This window comes from Setaria viridis, chromosome 9 (genome assembly GCF_005286985.2).
Source record: "Setaria viridis chromosome 9, Setaria_viridis_v4.0, whole genome shotgun sequence".
NCBI lineage: Eukaryota > Viridiplantae > Streptophyta > Magnoliopsida > Poales > Poaceae > Setaria > Setaria viridis.
Window position 1 is genome coordinate 550,278 of NC_048271.2, and position 22,537 is coordinate 572,814.

The window sequence follows — 22,537 nt, forward strand, 5'->3', positions numbered from 1 at the left end:
GGTGCCCACATCCTTTATTAACCAACATTTCATATTGTTTTGGACCTCACAAACACTATAGAAGCAATAAACAACAATGATCATCAACACTGGCTCTTGTATCCAGTGGGCACAAGCACGATACAAGACGAATGCTGCTGATCACGGACCGGGAGTAACTGTTATGCTGGCTTTTTCTACAGAAGCCCGGTATAGTAGCTCGGTTGCATCTCGGCTCATTAATTAGCTAGTAAATGGCTCGCTCGCTTAGCTTGGCTCACATTAATTACCGCTCATTACTAGGAGCTATACCTCGCGCTGGACAAACAAATGGGCACGCGCCGCACTGGTTGGGTCTGGGTTGGTTGGGTCGGTTGGCCTGGCTAGAATAACCTATTCTATGGTCCGTCGGTAGCTATCAAAGGCTGATTTAACTCTGATGTTTGAATAAAAAATATGTTAATTTAATGGGTATTTAAGTTGAAGGAAATAATTAAGTTAATTTTTTTGGTTTGTGTAGACATCCAATAAGTGGAACAAAATTTTAGTGATGGAAATAAAAAATATCATTAGTTTGAAAAACACAATTGATCTTTTATCGTAGCAACTCACGGTCTAGTATGTAATTAAATTAATGAACGTGACCAGCAGCTAGTATTGCCCGAAGTATTGGAGACCGAATGGTAGTCACATAATGAAATAGCAGCATATACTTAGATATATAGGGCAGCATGGTAGGTACGTACACGTCGACGCCGACGCGTCACGTTTGACACGTACGCGCTACGCAGTAAGCACCGTGCACCCCTGGCCCGGCCCGTACCTTTTCTGCATAGCAATTAACCTATTCAATCTCTCACTACTATCTTCAAAGGGCCGTGCAGCATGTACCTCCAAAGATCGGTCTTCACCATCCTGAAATAAAGAATATTATATGATCTTGATTGAAGAACGAATTATATTAAATTCCAAACAAGATTCAAGAACGAATCGTTCCTATGGACTGAATCTTGGATCCGTCCCTTTCTTTGCAAACAATCTTAAGCTGAATCTGAGCTAGGGTTCAAAGCTGAATCAATCCGAGAAACAAGCAACAGAACATGGAAAAATAGAATGGAAACCAATAAAACAAGAAGAGATAGAAGGCCACCTTGTTCAGCCTGGATGGATCGGGAGTGGGGATTGACCCGTCGCCGACGAGCTCCACGGTGAGAAGTGGCGGCGAGTCGACGTCCATATCGAGGGACCCACCCATGGAGGCAACCGCTTCCCGCAGCCGCAATGCTGATTCGGCCGCCAGCGCGGCCTCTAGCTCAAGGCCTTGAGCGACACCGTCGCGCGGCATCTTCGCCGCCGCCGCCCCTTTTTTCCCCTCGATGCTGGCCTCGGTGGGTTTGACGGGTTAAAACCGCAAACCAGCTGACCCCCGCTTGCTTCATCCGGGTCCACGCGGGTCGGGGTCCAACCCGCGCTAGGAACCGGAATGACAGGTCCAGCAGGGTTGGGTGCGGGCTGGTTCCCAGTTTCCCTGAACCCATGAACAGAGCTACTTGTGGTTCACTTTCCAGAGTCCCCTTCTGCAGCTGATTTGTACCTTCTCTTCCTTGGTTGACCTGGTGCCCTTTTCAGAAGTGGAGGCCACAACTTGAACCCAGGATTAACTTGAGGCCACTGTTTACTATCTGTCATTGGCTTCAGGGACTTTTCATAGGCTTTCTTGAACTTTGCCACAGAATAGTAGTCATGAACATAGTCTTCAATATTACCTCGAATTGAGGTTATAATACACAAGGCATGTGTACATGGCAGACCAGTAACTTGCCAGCACCTACAGGTACGCTTCCTCTCCTGAAGATCAACGGTATGCCTCCAATGAACTAGATCTCTTGTAACACCTTCAACTTCACCTAACATTTCACCTTATTTCAGCCCCCTGCTCCTTCCATTAAGGTCCTTCATCACATTTTGGCAGTATCTTATCTTCAAGCTTCTTAGCAATTTTTCTTCTTAAGAACATTTTCTCCATGCATAATTGTCTGATCCTATCCATAAGATCAACAACATGCAGGGATTTTTCATGCCTAATCCAGTTGTTGAATGTTTCAGCTATGTTAGTTGTGTACCAATGTCAACAAGCAAATCATTCCAATTTGTGCTATTCCTGTCTAAAATCCTTGGAATGTTGCAAGCATCACAATACATACGAGTGCCATCATCACTTAGTTTCACATAAGCACCTACACGCATAGCAAGTCTGTAGGCTGAACCGGCATCCATCCTAAACAGACATTGGCACAAATTCGAGTGGAATAAACACACAGTTAGCTTTACTTCATTTGCAAATACGAGCTCAAGTTAGCACAAGAAATTGGAAGACCACTTACCCATCAGGAACGCATGAGAGATCAGCCTGATCCTGCAGGAAAATCTCGCTGAGGAATCATGGGGGTCTCCATCTTCTATCCTCAGCCAACCGTGCTTGTTCTTCAAGAGGGGCTGCGCGCAGGGCGTCGGTGGGTGTCGCAGCAGCCTACGACGCGCGGGGAGGGGCCGCGCGTGTGCAACTACACCCCCATGGCCTCGTCGACTACATCATGGAAGTGCTTCGTGTGCGCGAACTGCTCCGTGCCGTAGATATTCCCGAACGCCACCGTACCAATGACGCCGTCCATGAGACCGAAGATGTGGTCCTCCAGGAACACTTGTTTCCCTCCGGAGCTGCTCAATCTACCGATGAGTTTGTCCACCTATAATAATACCATCAATAAGTAGAATATTCATTATTCCTGCCCATTACAAATAGGTTGTTTTAATTTTATTCGACATCAAACTTCTCTAAATTTTCACATAAAAAACTTCTCTAATTTTGACCAAATTTATAAAAAAGGTACTAACATCAATTTAATTCTAACAAACCCACCATGAAATACGTCTTCATAATGTATTTAGTAGATGCACTATTGGATAATTGGAATAAATGAGATGCACTATCAGAACAATTGAGATGTAGTATTCAAATAATTGAATACACACTATCAGAACAATTGGAACAGTTAAAGGTAAAAATTGAAATCAAGCAATAAATCACTATATTATTTAATTAACAAAGACTAGAAAAACATAAAGAAAAATTAAATATTATTGTAGATTCATTTATTCGCTACTCCATCCGTCCCAAATTACTATTAGCTTTTCTAGATATATAGTTTGATATGCACCTAGAAAAATTAAAACAAATAGTAATTTGGGACGGATGGAGTACATCATTTAGGATATGCATTCTCTTGCTGTGTATTTTGCAGCAATATATGTTACTCGGTATAGTACAACGCGCTAGGTATACCTGGACGCGGCGCATACTGAGCAGCTCGACGACGAAGAGCTTGCGCATCTCGTGCCAACAGTCGCTGTAGGGCGCGAACGCCACGTCCTTGTGGCCGTACGACAACCGCCGCGCCCCCGGCGTGTCCGGCCGGCTGCAGCACGCGGCGTCGTGCGTCTTCAGCACCTCCCTCGCCGCCTCCGCCGACGACACCACCACCGTCGGCACCGTGCCCAGCCGCAGCTGCATCACCGGCCCGTGGCGACGCGCCAGCTCGCGGAGGCTCCGGTACGGTGGGGCAGCGCGCCCATGATCTGATGCAGGTTTCCCAGGACAGGCAGCCTCAGCAGTGGACCGGGCGGCAGGTGGAGGCGGCAGCCTTTGGTGGAGAAGAAGCTTCTTGTTGCAAGAGCGAGGCCGAGGAGACGGAGAAGAAACGTAAAGAAGATGGCAGGGAGATGCAGTTTCCATTATTGAGGCATGCATTCCAGGACAGGCAAAGGCATGGCTACTGTTTCTTTTACTCCAAATGAAAGCCAAAAATATTATAATGTGAGCATCTGCATTTGTACTGTGCGATTCGTAAAAAAGAAACATTAGCTAGCAGAGCTCATCAACTACTCCCTTCTAAGTCAAATCTTGTTTGGCAGTTTGAGTGGTATTTTGGTACGCTCCATCCATGTAAGAGCATAGCTATGTTTATGTTTGTCCTAAGTCATACACTTTTATTTTTTATCGATAATAGCTCTAAAAATTATTTATTTTAAATATAAAAATAGCATATTATGATAGTATGTGTACGATTGTCCTGAATCAAACTACTCTGAAAACTATGGTGAACTACAGTTTCAAATGAGGGCTTGGATACAACATATTCAGATGTGAAAAAGTATATAAATATATACAAGTAAAGTAGCAGGCTATGCATTTTTGTTTTGTTTTTAGATGGTCGCTACAATTGATCACCACAAACTTTTGGAGATCCCACATCATATATATCTCACAAATGATCAAATTTATTTAGACATTACAAGTGTCTTGGATCCATAAGCGGTCTTGGTAATATAAGCTGGTCATGACTCATGATCTCTGCCACTTGTACCTGGTCGGCACAAGCATGAGGGGGACCTTCTAGTTGACGGTGAGCCCTCCTGCCTCTTCCATGCTCACATCCTCCACCGTCATACCATCCGGGAGCTCCCACTTGAAGCAGTGGAGCAGGTTGGCCAGCATGAACTCCGCTATCGTCACCCCCATGGCCACTCCAGGGCGGCACATCCTACGTCCAGCGCCTAACGGCAGAAGCTCCAAATGTGCCCCATTGAAGTCGACACCATTCCCCTCAAACCTATCTGGGTCACATTCCTCGGGGTTACTCCAGCTTGCAGGTCCCTGCCAATTGCCCAAACATTTATAAAGATCCTTGTCTTGGCAGGCACATCGTATCCGCAGATCTTGATGTGCTACATGGTCTCCCTCGGAGCTAGAAGCGGTACCACCGAGTGTAGCCGTAGTGTCTCCTTTACCACCATCTTAAGGTACTTAAGTTTGGGCAAGTCGTCCGGCTCTACCCTCTCTTTGTTGCCCACCGCTCCTCTGATCTCATCTTGTGCCTTCTTAAGAACCTCCAGGTTTCGAATCAGCTCGGCCATTGCCCAGACATTCTCTTTGGACCAAATTTCACTTGCTCTTTTTTGAAACTAAATTTCACTCTCTCTTGTTAGTCAGGCCAATTCTTGTTTGGTCTAGACCAAGAGAGAGAAGAAAATAAATAAGGAGAAAAAATTGAAATGGGCATATTCTGAGGGGTTGAGTGGAGAAAGGTTCCATCTACCAAAACAAACCTATTAGTTTACTAGTCTCCTGTTTTAAAATGCAAGGTATTTAGTAAACATATTTTTATGGTAGGTTTAATAAAAGTAGAGAAGTTTAATTTAGGATAAAATTAAAATACTTATATTTTGAGACAAATTAAAGGAAGTAGTTGGAAGCTGAAAAGTCCCATCCTCTAATTTAAGAGACTCAATCAGTGGCGCCTCTTGATAAACACATGCATGTTCAGTACTATCACTTTCTGTATATTCCATGGTGTGTCGTCTGAACTTTCTTATACGTGATACGTAGAATTTTAGATTCATTTAGCTACATATGTTATATACTATTTGAATTTGCATGAATATTAATTACATGTTATGCGCTAGGTACCTCGGCTTCTCACTTGCAATGCAGTGATGATATAAAGAAGATGATGATCCAGGCATGCCGATCACTGGAGACATTATCTCTTTACTTTTTTTTATTTCCCATGGATGAATGTTTAGTTTACGGATTGACTTTTGATGTTTTAAGTGCTCTGTTAAACCTTGTACTGTGGTGCATATAGTGTTGATCTATCACGTGCAATAATGTGTAGACCGATTCTCTTTTGCCAAAGGGAAGAAGCCGGAACTCCTTCCATCCATTAGCTAAAAAAGTACCTCGGCTTCTCTGGTGTACCAGGCTGCCTCGACGCGGCGCATGCTGAGCATCTCGCGCCAGTACTCGCCGTAGGGCGCGCACACCAGGTCCTTGTGGCCGTACGACAACCGCCGTGTTCCCGGCGTGTCCCGGCGGCTGCAGCAGTCGGCGTCGTGCGTCTTCATCACCTCCCTCGCCGCCTCCGTGGACGACACCACCACCGTCCGGCGTCCGCACCGTGCCCAGCCGCAGCAGCAGCATCGGCCCGTGGCGGCTCCGGTGGGGAGCGCGCCCATGATCTGATGCAGGTTGCCCAGGACAGGCAGGACAGGCAGGACAGGCAGCCTCAGCAGTGGACCGGGCGGCAGGTGGAGGCGGTCCCCTTTGGTGGAGAAGAAGCTTATTGTTGCAAGAGCGAGGGCGAGGAGAGGGAGAAGAAACGTAAAGAAGATGGCAGGGAGCTGCAGTTTCCATTGTTGAGGCATGCATTCCAGGACAGGTAAAGGCATGGCCACTGTTGAGTTATTGTGCATGTGCATAGTAGCTTGTGCGGTATAAATAGGCGGCAAATTGCTTGTGGAGACAGTAATGTCGTTTGATCGCCTCTCCCAACTCCCTCCTTCCCAATAATGCTTGGCTATTTGAAATGTGCAAGAAACTAATGCATTGGGATATATCTACGGTAGTGTCTATGTGAGAGGTGGAGAGAGAGAGAGCTAAAGACGTACGACATCACCGGAAGACATTATTTGCAATGGGAGTGGCCCGTCCTCAGCGCAAGGTTTTGTTGTGCGATTTTCAAGAATTTCATGTCATCTAATATAATGATCATCTCAATGATAAATGAAACTAAGTCTAACAATACACTTCATGGTTTCATATCGTTTAAATGTTCCATCTAAGTGACCAATGAGAGTTGATGAATGTGTGTACATGAAACTCAAACCTCTCAATGGAGTTTCATTATGGTTTCATGGCTCTTGGTAACTGTGTACACCTAGTTTCATCCTCATGATTCATACCATGTTATCACTTTTTTTTTCAAATTCTTTTCCATATAATATTGTATGCAGGTCGTATATATATTTCATGACAGTAATATATATACACACACAATTCTTAGTATATTATACACGTATTTATATAATTACTATATATATAATAATCTGTCCTATTTATTTCTAGGATCCTCCCGCTATGGTGTTGCTCAGTGTGGCTATTGAACGTACGTCGTAATAAAATTCTCCCGTGGAATTTATCACCTCGACCACCAGGAATTCTACGAGACCTTCACATATTGCCAAAATCCTCTCTTTCAAGAGTTTTTGTTGAATATTAAACATCTGTAATTTGAAAATATATGGATGTTACACAAACAATTAAATATAAGGAGCTAGAAAACAAATAATTATTAATAGTTTTATTTTACATACATTTATATCATGCAACGATAGCACCTTGTGATGCACAAATTTGTTCATGTGCTCACAGACGTAGTATCCACATAGATTATTGCCTAGTTTCTATCTCAAGCACTTTAGTGGGAAAAATAAGTTATGAAATATCGGTGTTATAGAATGTACAAAATGTGCAAACTTCATATGTACTGGGAACTTTGTATTGAATGTAAGTTTTTCTTTGAATGGACCATAGTGAGTCTTAAGGAATCATTTCCATGTGCTGTGGATTAAAACAATGCATGAAACAGTGTTAGGTGAAAATTTAGGAAACAAACTTTTGCATAGAGATAAAGATTCAGAATTATTACGAGTTTAGCATGTCTTGAACGTATTGGTACTCCGCCGGTGGTTTCCTCAATGAATCGAACACAACAACGTGACTTTTATCAATCATAATTATTATGAGAATCCAGTGAAAATTGCATACATAAATGTTCATATTAGAGCTAACTAACATCAATTAGGTAAGGAAAAAGAAAACAAAAAATAGAAGGTACCCACACTTACTTAATGTTGTATGGCAGTAGTATGTATTCCTTGTAATTTTGTTTGTCTAAGAAATTGTATACAGCCTCCAATGTTTTCTTTGGCTTATTCCGTATCTGAGCTTGGTTAACGAGCGATGGATCCATGAAGCCAATATTGAAGTACGATTCTCTACGGCACCTTTGAATTAGCATCGTACATAAAATGAAAGATGAAGTTATTAGGGTGACGCACACGCAAAAAATAATGATATGAGCCAAAATTTACATATTGATAAATAGACACTTACAGAACCTAGGCGTTGATGAGAGAGACATCAAGGGCATCCTGATGGTACACTTCATATATATCCTTGAATTCCATCCATAGGAGTTTCTCAACTTCACCAAAAAAATCAATCGGTTTAACCCAAAGAGTGAACATGAGCCTCTCGTTGGCAGACCGCTCCTTGTACCATTCATGAAATTCGTACATCTTTGTGGAGAGCTTCCGTACCAATTTAGGCCTTACTAGAGGCTTGCCTACCTCAAAGGGCCATTTAGGTACAATTGGCTCTGGGGCTAGCGGTTCAACTTGCCCTAGAACATCATCAAGAGACATATCTGTATCTTGCATAAATCCAATGACTCTAATTTGTTGTTCTAAGGGTCTTGCTTGTATAGTTTGAGCATCTTTATCTGGTAGATCCCCGAGCTGGGGGATAGTATGACTTGAAGACGACGCTCCTCGCCATTTTTTCTTCTCATCAGACTTAACTAATGAATGCTCATAGTTACTTATTCTTCTAGCTTGTGGGGGTATAAATAGGGAGCTAATTGCTTGTGAAGTAGTATAACTTTTTTGCAGGTTCTATTCAGGAAAACATATTGGCTTCGGTTTTAGGCTAAATTGCAGGGACTGAAGCCGAAGAATACTTGACTCAAGCGTGCTGTACATTGGAGATGACGGCTCTACACTTCTTTAGTTCCCATGGATAGCCTTTTAATTTGCAAATTTGTATTTGAGTTGGAAATTTTGTTAAATTCAACTATTTGGTGTTGGTAGAATTTGGCCATCATTTGTAATATGAGGTTGAAGCTGAAATTTTCTTCCATTATCTAAAAAAAATAATGTAGCCTTATGGCACGTGTGGTTACCATCAAGCAACAACCAGCTCCCAAGATAATGTTGGGGCGCGGGGGGAATCGGCGCCACATGAAACCTACTGCTTTTCCCTGTTTTCTGCGCTATGACTGCTACCATCAACTAATCAGCAACAAGCACAGCAGCGAGCGAGATTCTTGTGGCCAGGCGAGGCGAACGGTGGCCGGGAAGCAGGCACCAAACATGTCATAAGTCTATGTAAGCATTATTGCTACAGTGTATGTTGATAAGGAGTACTAGGTAATCATGTGATGGACCACTAAAAAACGAGCGGAGAAAGTGTGACAAGTAGCTTTACAATAATAGAGCTTATCAACTACTCCGTCAAGTCAAATCTTGTTTGGCAATTCGTGTGGCGTTTTGCTATATACTCCGTCCATAAAAAAATATAGCTATGCTTATATTTGTTCTAAGTCACATACTTTTATTTCTTTACCAACAATATCTCTAAAAAATATTATGATAGTTGGTATGTCATTAACAATTTATATAGTTAAAGTTAAATTTTTTAACTTCGGATGAATCTAAGCATAATATAACTGCATATGCCGGAGAGGAGAGTGAAGGACCTCATTCATGAATATATGGATGAAGGATGGGAGACCCTGGAGAGTTCAGCATTAGCTCCTACAAGTAAAAGAATGTCCAAGCCAAATTCGCTACTCCTATTGAGCTACTGGTTAGCACTAGTACTAGTTCGTAGCTGTCCATGCATGCAATTTGCAGTTTGAACTTAGGGTCCGTTTTATTGGATTCACACAATCAATCCATTAGCTGCTAGTTGGAATTAACTGGAATTAGTCACTTATTCTTCTAGCTTGTGGGGGTATAAATAGGGCGCTAATTGCTCGTGAAGTAGTATAACCCTTTTGCATGTTCTATTCAGGGAACATATTGGCTTCGGTTTTGGTCTTAATTGCAGGGACTGAAGTACTTGACTGAAGCATGCCGTACATTGGAGATGATGTACACTTCTTTAGTTCCCATGGATAGCCTTTTAATTTGCGAATTTGTATTTGAGTTGAAAATTTTGTTAAAATCCAACTATTTGGTGTTAGTAGAATTTGGCCATCATTTGTAATATGAGGTTGAATCCGAAATTTTCTTCCATTATCTAAAAAAATAATGTAGCCTTATGGCACGTGTGGTTACCATCAAGCAACAACCAGCTGCCAAGATAATGTTGGGGCGCGGAGGGAATCGGCGCCACATGAAACCTACTGCTTTTGCTTGTTTTCCGCACTATGACTGCCATCAACTAATCAGCAAGAAGCACGGCAGCGAGCGAGATTCTTGTGGCTAGGCGAGGCGAACGGTGGCCGGGAAGCGGGAACCAAACATGTCATAAGTCTAGGCAAGCATTATTGCTACAGTGTATGTTGATAAGCTCTAGTGGAGTACTAGGTAATCATGTGATGGACCACCTAAAAACCAGCGGAGAAACAGTGACAAGTAGCTATACAATAATAGAGCTTATCAACTACTCCGTCAAGTCAAATCTTGTTTGGCAGTTCGTGTGGTGTTTTGCTATATACTCCGTCCATAAAAAAATATAGCTATATGCTTATATTTGTTCTAAGTCACATACTTTTATTTCTTTAGCAACAATATCTCTAAAAATTATTATGATAGTTGGTATGTCATTAACAATTTATATAGTTAAAGTTAAATTTTTTAACTTAGGATAAATCTAAACATAATATAAGTGCATTGGAGCAGGAGACATGAATATATGGATGAAGGATGGGAGACCCTGGAGAGTTCAGCATTAGCTCCTACAAGTAAAAGAATGTCCAAGCCAAATTTGCTACTCCTATTGAGCTACTGGTTAGCAGTAGTACTAGTTCGTAGCTGTCCATGCATGCAATTTGCAGTTTGAACTTAGGTTCCGTTTTATTGGATTCACACAATCAATCCATTAGCTTCTAGTTGGAATTAACTGGCATTAGTTACTTATTCTTCTAGCTTGTGGGGGGTATAAATAGGGCGCTAATCGCTTGTGAAGTAGTATAACCTTTTTGTAGCTTCTATTCAGGGAAACATATTAGCTTCGGTTTTAGGCTCAATTACAGGGACTGAAGCCGAAGAATACTTGACTGAAGCGTGCCTTACATTGGAGATGAAGGCTCTACACTTCTTTAGTTCCCATGGATAACCTTTTAATTTGCGAATTTGTATTTGATTTGAAAATTTTATTAAATTCAACTATTTGGTGTTGGTAGAATTTGGCCATCATTTGTAATATGAGGTTGAAGCCGAAATTTTCTTCCATTATCTAACAAAAATAATGTTTTTGATCACCCTCTCCCAGCCCAATAATATAATACGCTACTCCCTCCTCCCAATAATTTAATGCTTGGCGAGTTGAGATATATATGCAAGAAATTAATGTAGAGTGTCTATGTGAGATCGATCGTGAGGTGGAGAGCAGTAGACGATCGACATTATTTGCATCGGAAGTGGCCTATAATGGTAGTCACAAGGGTCGGTATCTGCTCTCTACAACATTTCCACGTCAGTTTGTGTCTTCCAACGTCTCTCTGCTCTGGCACCAAATATCTATCCCACGGTTAAGTGAATGAAATCAATCAAGAGAATATCGATCTGTAGGCAAGTGACGACGAAGCCTAAAGATAATATATGTGTGGTTGCCAAACAATCAACAACCAACTATTTGTGAATGAAATTTTGTTAAATTCAACTATTTGGTGCTGGTAGAACTTGGCCATCATTTGTAATATCTGTGGACTGATTCGTTCTCTTTGAGGAGGTTGAAGTCGAAATTCCAACTGCCAATAATGTTGGGGCGCGGGAGAAATCGGCGCCACATGAAACCTGCTGCTCTTGGCTCTTGCTTGTTTTCCCCTATGACTGCCATCAACTATTCAGCAACAGAACAGCAGCGAGATTCTTGTGTCATAAGTCCTAGGTGGAGTACTATCTATTGCTACAGCGTGTTGATAAGCTCTAGTGGAGTACTAGGTAATCATGTAATGGACCAACTAAAAAACAAGTGGGGAGAGTATGACTAGCTCGATTTTTTTTAATTTTAACCCTTTTTTCAATATAATTTTAAAAATAACCTCTCCCAACAAATATTTCCATCCGGTGACCCTTTTGGTCACGCCAATCCGTGTGGCGTGACAGGATCATGTTGTCGCACCACATGCATTGGCGTGACAAGGCCACCACGCTGGTGGAGCCGATGATGTGGAACGCTCCTATCACGCCAATGCATGTGGCGCGACAACGTGATTTGTCACGCCAATGCCTGTGGCGTGTGTGGGGGCCCTCCCGAGATTTTTTTTTGCAGCGCCGGGCATGGTCACCTATTTTATCCTGGGTCTTTAGTCCCGGTTGAGTGACCCGGGACAAAAGATCCCCCCTTTTTCCCAGTTAGTTTATCCCGGATGAATTTTTGGGAGATTTGCATCCTACCAACCGGGACTAATACCAGTTTATGTGGTACATGTGCACGGCTTAGGCCCCGTTTAGTATGGCTTTGGCTCGTGAAAAAACAGTTCTGACTCTAGCTCATATGGAGAAGCAGCTTTTTCTAGCTCTGGCTTATTTTGTACGAAAACGTTTGGCAAAACGGCTTCTCCTAGATTTTTATAATGTAAAGAAGATGCCAAATGTCCAAAATACTGTTATTTTTTTCTCTCTTTTCTTTTTCTTTTTTCTCTTCATTTTCCTTTTCTTTCCTTTTTTTATTTCTCTTTCCTTCTCCCCTTCTTTTCTTTTCCCCTCCTCTCTCTTTATCCAATCCCGGCCGGCCCCTCCTCCCTCCCGGCCTTCCCATCCTGGCGGTCATGCCCCCACACCGCGGCCCCGCGCGAGTGCGTGCACCTGCGGGGCGGGGGGGTGCAGGCGGGGCGCGGCGCAGGCGGAGCAGGAGGTTGGCTGTGGGGGAAGAACTGAGGGCGGAGGCGGGGCGCGCTGGCCGGAGCAGGAACCTAGCGGTGGGACGGAGCAGGAAGCCGGCAAGGCGGAGTAGGAGGTCGGCGGCCGTGGTGGAGGAGATGGAGGCGCGCGGGAAGGAGCAGGAGGCCGACGATGGGGGAGGAGGAGGCCAGGGGTGCATGGAGGCGGCCGTCGGCGCGCGGGCGCCGGGGAGCAGCCGGGGGTGCCGGGGAGGAGAGCAGGCTGAGGACAAGGATGGAAAATCATGTACGTGGATGGGGAGAAGCTGGGGGAAGCCATTTTTTCTAGCTCGTCATGCCCAGTTGATTTCGGCCTACGGCTTTTGCCGGCTCATGCGCTGAAGCCATTTTCTCTTAATCCGTTTGGTACAGTTTGTGCAAAAGTTGGTGGAAGAGCTGGTGGGAGAGCCATGCCAAAGGGGGGCTTAGTTATGGAGTATACTATAAATAGGGCGAGCCAAACCTTTGCTGCAGGCTGTGGCGTTTTCTTGATACGAAAATGACCTCCATCCTCCGTCGGTCCTTGTATTAGCTGAAGTAGATACCATGCATGAGCTCATAGCTACAACTTGGAATATCAATCCAGCTAGATCACTGATGGAAAATGTGGTATTAGTCTCAGTTGGATAGGGCCATAGATCCCGACAGATCCCTTTAGTCCCGGTTCATACAGGGGCACCATTTAGTCCCGGTTGATTTTACCAACCGGGATTAAAGGGGGTACGTGCGTGTGCATGGCGCATGCACGTACCCCTTTAGTACTTAAGATTTTTTTTTCAAAGTCTTTTCCATATTAATATTGTATGCAAGTCGTATATATATTTCATGACAGCAATATATATATACAATTCTTAGTATATTATACATATCAAACTAGTATTTATACAATTAATATATATATATAATAATTTGTCCTATTCATTCCTAGGATCCTCCTGCCGTGGTGTTGCTCGGTGCGACTATTGAACGTACGTCCTAATAAAATTCTCCCGCGAGATTTATTACCTCATTCACCAGGAATCCTATGAGACCTTCACATATTGCCAAAATACTCTCCTTCTCCTTCACATATTGCCAAAATACTCTCCTTCTCCAAGAGTTTTTGTTGAATATTAAACATATGTAATTTGGAAATATATGGATGTTACACGAACAATTAAATATAAGGAGCTAGAAAATAATTAATTATTAATAGTTTCATTTTACATACATTTATATCATGCAACTACAGCACTTGTGATGCGCAAAATTTTTCATGTGCTCACAGACGGAGTATCCACGTAGATTATTGCATTGTTCCTGTCTCAAGCACTTAAAGTGGGAAAAAAACAAGTAATGAAATATTGGTGTTATAGAATGTACAAAATGTGCAAAATTCATACGTACTGGGAACTTTGTACTGTATGTAAGTTGTTCTTTGAATGGACCACGGTGAGTTTTAAGGAATCATTTCTATGCACTGATAATTAAAATAATGAATGAAATAGTGTTAGGTGAAAATTTAGGAAATAAACTTTTGCATAGAGATAAATGTCCAGAATTATTACGAGTTTAGCATGTCTTGAATGTCTTGGTACTCCGCCAGTGGTTTCCTCAATGAATCGAACACAACAATGTGGCTTTTATTAATCATAATTATTATAAGAATCGAGTGGAAACTGCATACATAAATGTTCATATTAGAGCTAACTAACATTAATTAGGTAAGGAAAAAGAAAATGAAAATAGATGGTAACCACACTTACTTAAAGTTGTATGGCAATAGTATGTATTCCTTGTAATTTTGTTTGTCCAAGAAATTGTATACTGCCTCAAATTATTTCTTTGGCTGATCCTGTATCTGAGCTTGGTTAACGAGCGATGGATCCATGAAGCCAACATTGAAGTACGATTCTCTACGGCACCTTTGAAGATATATTAGTGTATTTGAGGATATTTTTTAATATTAATAATGACATACATAAGTAATTTAGACTAATAGATTTAGGGACTCTACTTTAACCAACTTGGTGATGCATTCGGTGACGCACACCTTGTGATTAACTTTGTTTGTTTCTGTTAATTTTGCAAGCTAGGCTCCACGTGATATAGGCATTCTTTGTCGCTGGTCCTTGCATTAATTATTTGGACGGCGCGGATTAAAAATACATCAGCAATTATTGTTACTTGCATTATTTGGACGGCGCGGATTAAAGATTAAAAAATTGATTCCAACGCGTGCCTGTTGCTTCACGGAGTGCTGTGTCAGCAGCTATGTATACGTCCATTTCTTTCTTCGTCTAGCTCGAGATAGCATTATTATATATACCGCTGAAAGGGGCCAAAGCATTCAGTCTCCAACATAACCCCATCGTCACGGCCAACTACTCAAACGTCCAGTTCATCTTAATTGTGTATCCTCATCGTGACCAGTTTAGGCCACTCTTTGTTAATTAATAAGAAATGAGATGAGACTTATAATAAGACTCGAGATGAGACTTCATCGTGTATCCTACTAGTCCATCAACCCATGTTGGCACAGAGACTAACTTAGAAATCTATTAAAAATTAGGACCCGTATAGCTAATAATCATTCTTTATCTTGAGCTCTCCCTTATCTGTTTAATATTCTAATACAATACTCATAATAGATCGGTACATATATTTATCCAGTTGTATTGAATCTTATTTAGTAATTACTCTATGTAACTTTTTTATCCATATTCATTTTTTTCACTTTCCAAAGTGCCACCTTATGTGCTTAACATATACTACCTCCATTCATAAATATTATATGACATTTAGAACCAGTGAACTAGTTTGCTAGTCCTAAATGTCATATATTTATGGACGGAGGAAGCACGTAAGTGTAACTTAACGCTTAGTGAGCTACTCTTCATGTATACGTGATCTATGACACACATCATGCATATAGTTAGTGTTTTTAATATTAATAACCATACATAATTAAGTAATTTAGACTAATATATTGGTGTATTTGAGGACATTTTTCAATATTAATAACGGCATACATAAGTAATTTAGACTAATAGATTTAGGAAATTTACTTTAAGCAACTTGGTGATGCATTCGGTGACGCACACCTTGCATTGATTATTTGGACGGCGCGGATTAAAAATACATCAGCAATTATTGTTACTTGCATTATTTGGATGCGGATTAAAAATAAAAAATTGATTCCAACGCCTGCCTGCTGCTTCTTCGTTCAATCAGTCTCGATCACACACGTCACGGAGGCTGACTACTTATTTTAAATATCTTCTCTTAGCGGTTGCTAATATCCTTGAGCAGAACACGCCTTAATTCGTGATAGTATCGGATCTTCTGTCATGCCTAAACGCTCGGGTACGAGACAAAGATCTCCGTAGCAACGGTGCCAGTACGTATACATGAGGCAAAGATCTCACACGCAGAGACAATAGCTAAACAGGGACTGAGAGTCTAAACGTAATAGGTTAACTACTCGGGAGAAATGTGACCTTTCAATGTACTAATGGCTTTTCAATGTACTAATAGCTAATGGCCTTTCACTATACTTAATGGCTAATGGCCTTTCACTATAAAAATCACATTCGTTGACACAAGCTAACGGCCTTTCACTATACTAATTAAGCACCATTACGAGGTTAAAAAAAAGGTGAGGTCCAGTTTTCAATCTAGGAATTTTAGCAAAGAGGTATAGGATTTCGCCGGGAGGGGAACCTTTTGAAGTTTTGATTGGACATGACATAAGTGCGGGTTTTTGTGCAATGTGCCAATTTCTTTTGTATTAACCACGTCTGCAGAATAAGCACTATATGCACACATCGAACAACTTAGTGTATTGTGGGAACAACATTAGCAATTTTTTAAACTAAAATGAAAGAAATGATGCGCTTTGTATATGATTGATGCACTTTACTCTTTCTTTCAAGAGCACGCAATGCACGCATACTCATTTAGAAGAAGAGAGTTGACACAACGCGAGCAAACCGGACACTCTAAGGTCCGTTTGGGAGGATTTCTCCCAAAATAAATTTACCGGTGAAGCCAAAGTCAATGAAACAAAAAATAATAGCTTCACCCGACTTCTAGTTTATTTTAACATCATCTTAAAAACGGCTTCACGCTACCCTACCTAGTTTTGCGTAAAACAGGTGAAGCCGAAGCTAAGATAAATCTTGCCAAATGGGGGATGAATTGTTAGGCAAAACAATGCGCGACCTACGCAACGGATAGATATATAAAGCGAGAAGCACCTACGTCACATTAATGCCACCCCACCGAGCCCCTCGCCGGCCTGCCGCAGCAATGGCTGCTCGGCCTCTTGCTTCTTCTTACTGTAGTCCTGCTTGCGTCGTCCTACCTCTTCCTGGCGACCAAGACGACCTAGAACGGGGCGCGTCGTCTGCCGCCGGGCCCCGCTCAGGTGCCTGTACCTTCTGGGCCCGCTGCCGCACCGGAACCTCCGGGACCTTGCCCGGCGGCACGGCCCCGTGATTCTGCTGCGGCTGGGCACGGTGGCGACGGTGTGGTGTCCAGCGCGGCGGCGGCGCGGGAGGTGATGAAGGAGCACGACATCGACTGCTGCAGCCGGCCCGTGTCGCCGGGGCCCAAGCGCATCTCCTACGGCCTCAACGACGTCATCTTCGCGCCCTACGGCGAGCAATGGCGCGAGATGCGCAAGCTCTTCATCGTCGAGCTCCTCAGCATGCGCCGCGTCCAGGCCACGTCGTACGCGCGCGAGCAGCAGGTGGACAGGATGATCGCCCGCCTGAGCCGCGCGGCGCCGGCGACGCTGGTGAAGATGGTGGTGAAGGAGACGCTGCGGCTGCACCCGCCGGCGACGCTGCTGGTGCCTCGGGAGACGGTGCGGGACGTCAGAATCGGCGGGTACGACGTGCCGGCGAGGACGCGCGTGTTCGTGAACGCGTGGGCGATCGGCAGGGACCCGGCGAGCTGGGCGGACGCCGAGGAGTCCCACCCGGACAGGTTCGAGGGGAGCGACGTGGACTACAACGGCGCGCACTTCGAGCTGGTGCCGTTCGGGGCGGGGCGGCGGATCTGCCCGGGCCTCGCCATGGGCGAGACCAACGTGACTTTCACGCTGGCTAACCTGCTCTACTGCTTCGACTGGGCGCTGCCGGAGGGGATGGCGGCGGAGGACGTGAGCATGGAGGAGGCCGGCGGGCTGACGTTCCACCAGAAGATGCCGCTGGTGCTGGTGCCCACAGGGTACCACCACCGCACGGCGACGGCGTAGTGTAGTAGTAGTCGTCATCGTATCGTCGACGATTGAATAAAAGATAAGCGTGCGCGACGTAGGTGCCTCACTTGCATCGTCGTTGCAGTAGCTTGTAGACTTGAAAACCCAAAAAAACAAGAAAAAAATGGTGACACTCTAATCAGCAAGTAATTTTATACTTGACACACTCTTGTACGGATCCCGATCGAGCCGTGGTGGTGACACTCTTTGTACGGCCGCGCGTAGTGTCCAAGATCACCCATGAACATAATATGTAAATGTGATCATTTTGTCAAATAAAACTGAGTATAGTAAACCAAGTAAATATGATATAGCCGCATCAAAAGTATGATTATCAACTTACAAATAATTATCTAGAACCTTTCGGTCACAATAATAATTCCTATCCTACAGGTGCCCACATCCTTTATTAACCAACATTTCATATTTTTTGGACCTCACAAACACTATAGAAGCAACAAACAACAATGATCACTACCGGAAATCTCAAATTTGCCGAGTGTTTTATATTTGCCGAGTATATTTTTTCGGGCACTCGGCGAACAAGTTCTTTGCCGAGTGTTGCGCTGAAAACACTCGCAAAAACGGGGTTTGCCGAGTGTCAAAAAAAACACTTGGCAAAGAGGGGTTTGCCGAGTGTCAATTAAAAACACTCGGCAAAATAAATAAAATCTTTTTTCTGGAAAAGAAGGAGAAGAAAAAAATGGAATTTTTTTTTGCCGAGTGCCCAGATCTAGGACACTCGGCAAAGAAATTTTCCCGCACCGCCCCGCCTCTCCTCCAAATCCTCGCGCCCGACCCCTCTTCCTTTTTCCCGCACCGCACCGCGCCTCTCTCCTCCAAATCCTCACGCCCCTTCTTTTTCCCCGCACCGCACCGCGCCTCCCTCCTCCAAATCTGACCGCACAGCCCCTCCGCGTGCTTGGCCCCTCCTCTCCCTTTCTCCGGCCGCCGCCCCACCCCTCCCCTACTCTCCCTTTCTCCGACCGCCACCCCACCTATCTTCCCCGGATCAGGCCACCGCACCATCCCTGTCGGGGATACATCCCCAGTACCCGCAAGGAAGGAAGAAGACTCCTACTAGGATTCCCCTGTAATCCGACTAGGACTAGTCCCGAGTACTCCTACTAGGACTCCTCCTTGTAATCCGACTAGTACTCCGCCCCCTGGAGTATATAAAGGAGGGCAGGGGTACCTAGCTCGGCAGGTCAGACCTCAAGGTCATACCTCAGCACCCAAGCCCAGGACACCCAAGAACAACTCCAACTCAACAATAAAAAGACCAGAACATACATCAATACAAACCAACACACAGGACGTAGGGTATTACGCGATCTAGCGGCCCGAACCTGTCTAAATCATGTTTCTTGCGTCACCATTGATTCCTTGATTCTCGACGACCCTTACCGCATAAAAGACCACCTAGGGTACCCCCTAGGCGGGTTGCTGGTCTAAAACACCGACAGCTGGCGTGCCAGGTAGGGGCGCTCATCGAGTTTCTCAGCGCGAACTCAATGGCAAAGATCATCATCAGGCCCGCCTTCTTCATCAAAGCCGGCGCAACCTTCGTTTTTGGATCCTGGCTCTGCATCGCTGACGGCACCGGATCGCTCCCGCACCAGATTGTCAACTCCGACGGCGACCTCGGGTTCCACCGTGATTCGAACTCGAACTCCGATGGTGACTCCGGGTCCGACTACAACTTGGAGTCCGACGGCGACTCTGGGTCCAACTCCGACTCGAAGTCTGACAGCGACTCTGAGTTCGACTACAACTCGAAACTCCGACTACATCACGAGCCCACCGACGACTACGGGCGGCTCGCCGATGATTTCTTCGACTATGTCGCGGGCACGCCAACGACTATGGTCGGCTTGCCAACGACTTCGTCGACTACGGCCAGCTCGTCGGCGACTTCAACTACGTTGCGAGCTCGCCGACTACTACGGGCGGCTCGGCAACGACTTCGACTACTCTCCTCGACTACTTCGCTTGGCAAGACACTGACGACTACTTCGTCATGACGCTCGCCGACTTCTCCGAGTATGTCGCGACGCTCGCCAACTACTACGGGCGGCTCACTGACGACTACTCCGACCACATCGCGACGCTCGCTGACGACTACTACTCGTCTCGACTACAAGGCTAGTCGAGGGCGGACTACCCCAACTCTTTGTCTCGACTAAAAAATTAGTCGGGGCAAACTTCGCATCGTCGACAACTAATCAGAATCGCCTCCGACTAGTCGACTTCGTCAACAACCGTTACGGCTTCATCAACGACCGTCACGGCTTCGTCAACAATCATCCACAACTCAAGCTAAGTCACTTTTCTAAATTATTTTCCGGCTTGTTCTCCGTTTGTGCGCAACACGCGCTATACTCGCCGGAAACTCTTGCGCGCAACGCGTGCTCTATTCGCCGGAGGGCAGCAAACTCTTTCGCGCTACCGCGCTCCCTTTTTATCGCAACAGCGAATTTTCCTTCTTCTCTTGAGGTCACTACTCTTCTCGAGTAGTACACGCCTTAACTCGTGAAAGCCTCAGGCGCATCTGTCACGCCTAAGCCCATACGCGTATACGAGGACAATCTCACACACGCAGCGGCAACGGCTACCCAGAGACTGAGAGCCTAAGCGTAACAGGCTAACTACTCGGGAAGAGTATGACTGAAACAAGAGCTTGACTCGCAATCGTGCAGTCTATTTCTTGTCGCAGCAGCGACTCCTCTCACTTTTGTCTTCTCTTAAAGTCACTATTCTTCTCGAGCAGAACACGCCTTAACTCGTGAAAGCCTCAGGCGCATCTGTCACGCCTAAGCCCATACGCGTATACGAGACAACGATCTCACACACGCAGTGGCAACGGCTACCCAGAGACTGAGGGCCTAATCGTAACAGGCTAACTACTCGGGAAGAATATGATCGAAATAAGAGCATGACACAACTTTCATACTGATCACTGAATAAATTTCAACAGTTTCAAAATCCTACAAATATGCTACATAATGTACGCATTTTTTCTTTCAGGTCAAGCTTTGGCGACGATGCTCGTCGCGACGCCCACTAAGCATGCCTCCAACGGCACAGGCTAGTTCCCGAACTCGGGGGATAAGCACCAATCAGTACTCGGAATATCTCCAGTGGCTCAGCTAGCTCCCAAGCTCGGGGGCTGAATGCTACAAAGCTACTCGACGTGGCTCCAACGACTTACCTGACGTATAAGCTCGGGGGCTGGACGCCGCAAGACTACTCGAATGATGACCTGAGTGAAGATTCAAGACCCTCGGGTTGATTATTCAATCAATCCAAGGCTCGGGGGCTGATAAGCTACACCCAACAATCGATTTTTTCAAGTCGAAGAGGAAGATTCAAGATTTTGACCCTCAGCCTGATTCTACGATTTAACCTAAGGCTCGGGGGCTACTCCATATGGAGTGCGACTTTCGCCACCCTCCATACACGAAGACTACAAAATCATGTTGATCAAGACTTTGAGCACACCATAGCCTCATGGCAGCTTTGAGAAGCATTGAAAGATTCAGCCTGACAAAGTACTCGAAGAGCACCAAGACTACTCGGCGAATATCTCAAGACTACTCGAAGACTACTGCATTCGACTATGAAGCGCTCGGGGGCTTGTCGGGGATACATCCCCAGTACCCGCAAGGAAGGAAGAAGACTCCTACTAGGATTCCCCTGTAATCCGACTAGGACTAGTCCCGAGTACTCCTACTATGACTCCTCCTTGTAATCCGACTAGTACTCCGCCCCCTGGAGTATATAAAGAAGGGCAGGGGTACCTAGCTCGGCAGGTCAGACCTCAAGGTCATACCTCAACACCCAAGCCCAGGACACCCAAGAACAACTCCAACTCAACAATAAAAAGACCAGAACATACATCAATACAAACCAACACACAGGACGTAGGGTATTACACGATCTAGCGGCCCGAACCTGTCTAAATCGTGTTCCTTGCGTCACCATTAATTCCTTGATTCTCGACGACCCTTACCGCATAAAAGACCACCTAGGGTACCCCCTAGGCGGGTTGCTGGTCTAAAACACCGACAGTCCCTCCTCCCCGGATCTGGCGGCCGAGGCCGCCTCCTCCCTCCCTCCCTCCCCCAACGGCGGTGCACCCCAGGCGGCAGAGGGGACGGCGGCGCGGGCTAGTGGCGGGGCACATGGTGGCGGCAGCAGCGGGCATGGCGGCGGCTGCGGCAGCGTGGTGCGGGCGGTGGTGGCGTGCTTGGTGGAGGTGCGGGCGTGGCTGGCGTGGTGCGGGCGGCGTGGTCCGGTGGCGGCATGGGAGGTGGAGCCGGCGAGGAGGCCGGCTTGGTGCTGGCGGTGGTTGTGCTGGCGGAGCAGGCGGTGGTGGTGGCGGCGGCGCAGCAGGATGTGGTGGTGGCCGAGCAGGATGTTTTTGTTTATTTTTTTTCAAAAATAGTTTGCTCCGGAGCACTCGGCAAAGTCTTCGCCGAGTGTCCGATGATTGACACTCGACAAACGAATCTCAAGCACG

At 45.2% G+C, this 22,537-nt stretch overlaps 1 protein-coding gene and 2 pseudogenes across 2 annotated transcripts; 1 reads left to right on the forward strand and 2 right to left on the reverse strand.

The window, feature by feature from the left end:
* Positions 1-671: 671 nt before the first annotated feature.
* On the reverse strand, positions 672-5,912 carry LOC117837679 (4-hydroxyphenylacetaldehyde oxime monooxygenase). 2 transcript variants are annotated; one of them, XM_072291252.1, is made up of 5 exons: positions 5,779-5,912; positions 3,323-3,818; positions 2,364-2,726; positions 1,130-2,257; positions 672-894 (listed from the first exon to the last, which is right to left on the reverse strand). In XM_072291252.1, exons 2-3 carry the CDS (start codon positions 3,785-3,787, stop codon positions 2,544-2,546), a joined length of 648 nt encoding a protein of 215 aa, XP_072147353.1. In that variant the 5' UTR covers positions 3,788-3,818; positions 5,779-5,912; the 3' UTR covers positions 672-894; positions 1,130-2,257; positions 2,364-2,543. The 2 variants fall into 2 exon arrangements, with proteins under 2 accessions (XP_072147353.1, XP_034573300.1); XM_034717409.2 differs by lacking the exon at positions 5,779-5,912 and having other exon boundaries at positions 3,323-4,427.
* LOC117837678 (4-hydroxyphenylacetaldehyde oxime monooxygenase-like) overlaps positions 4,196-22,537 on the reverse strand; it is a 31,702-nt pseudogene continuing 13,360 nt past the window's right edge.
* Positions 12,870-18,301, forward strand: LOC140221402 (4-hydroxyphenylacetaldehyde oxime monooxygenase-like; annotated as a pseudogene).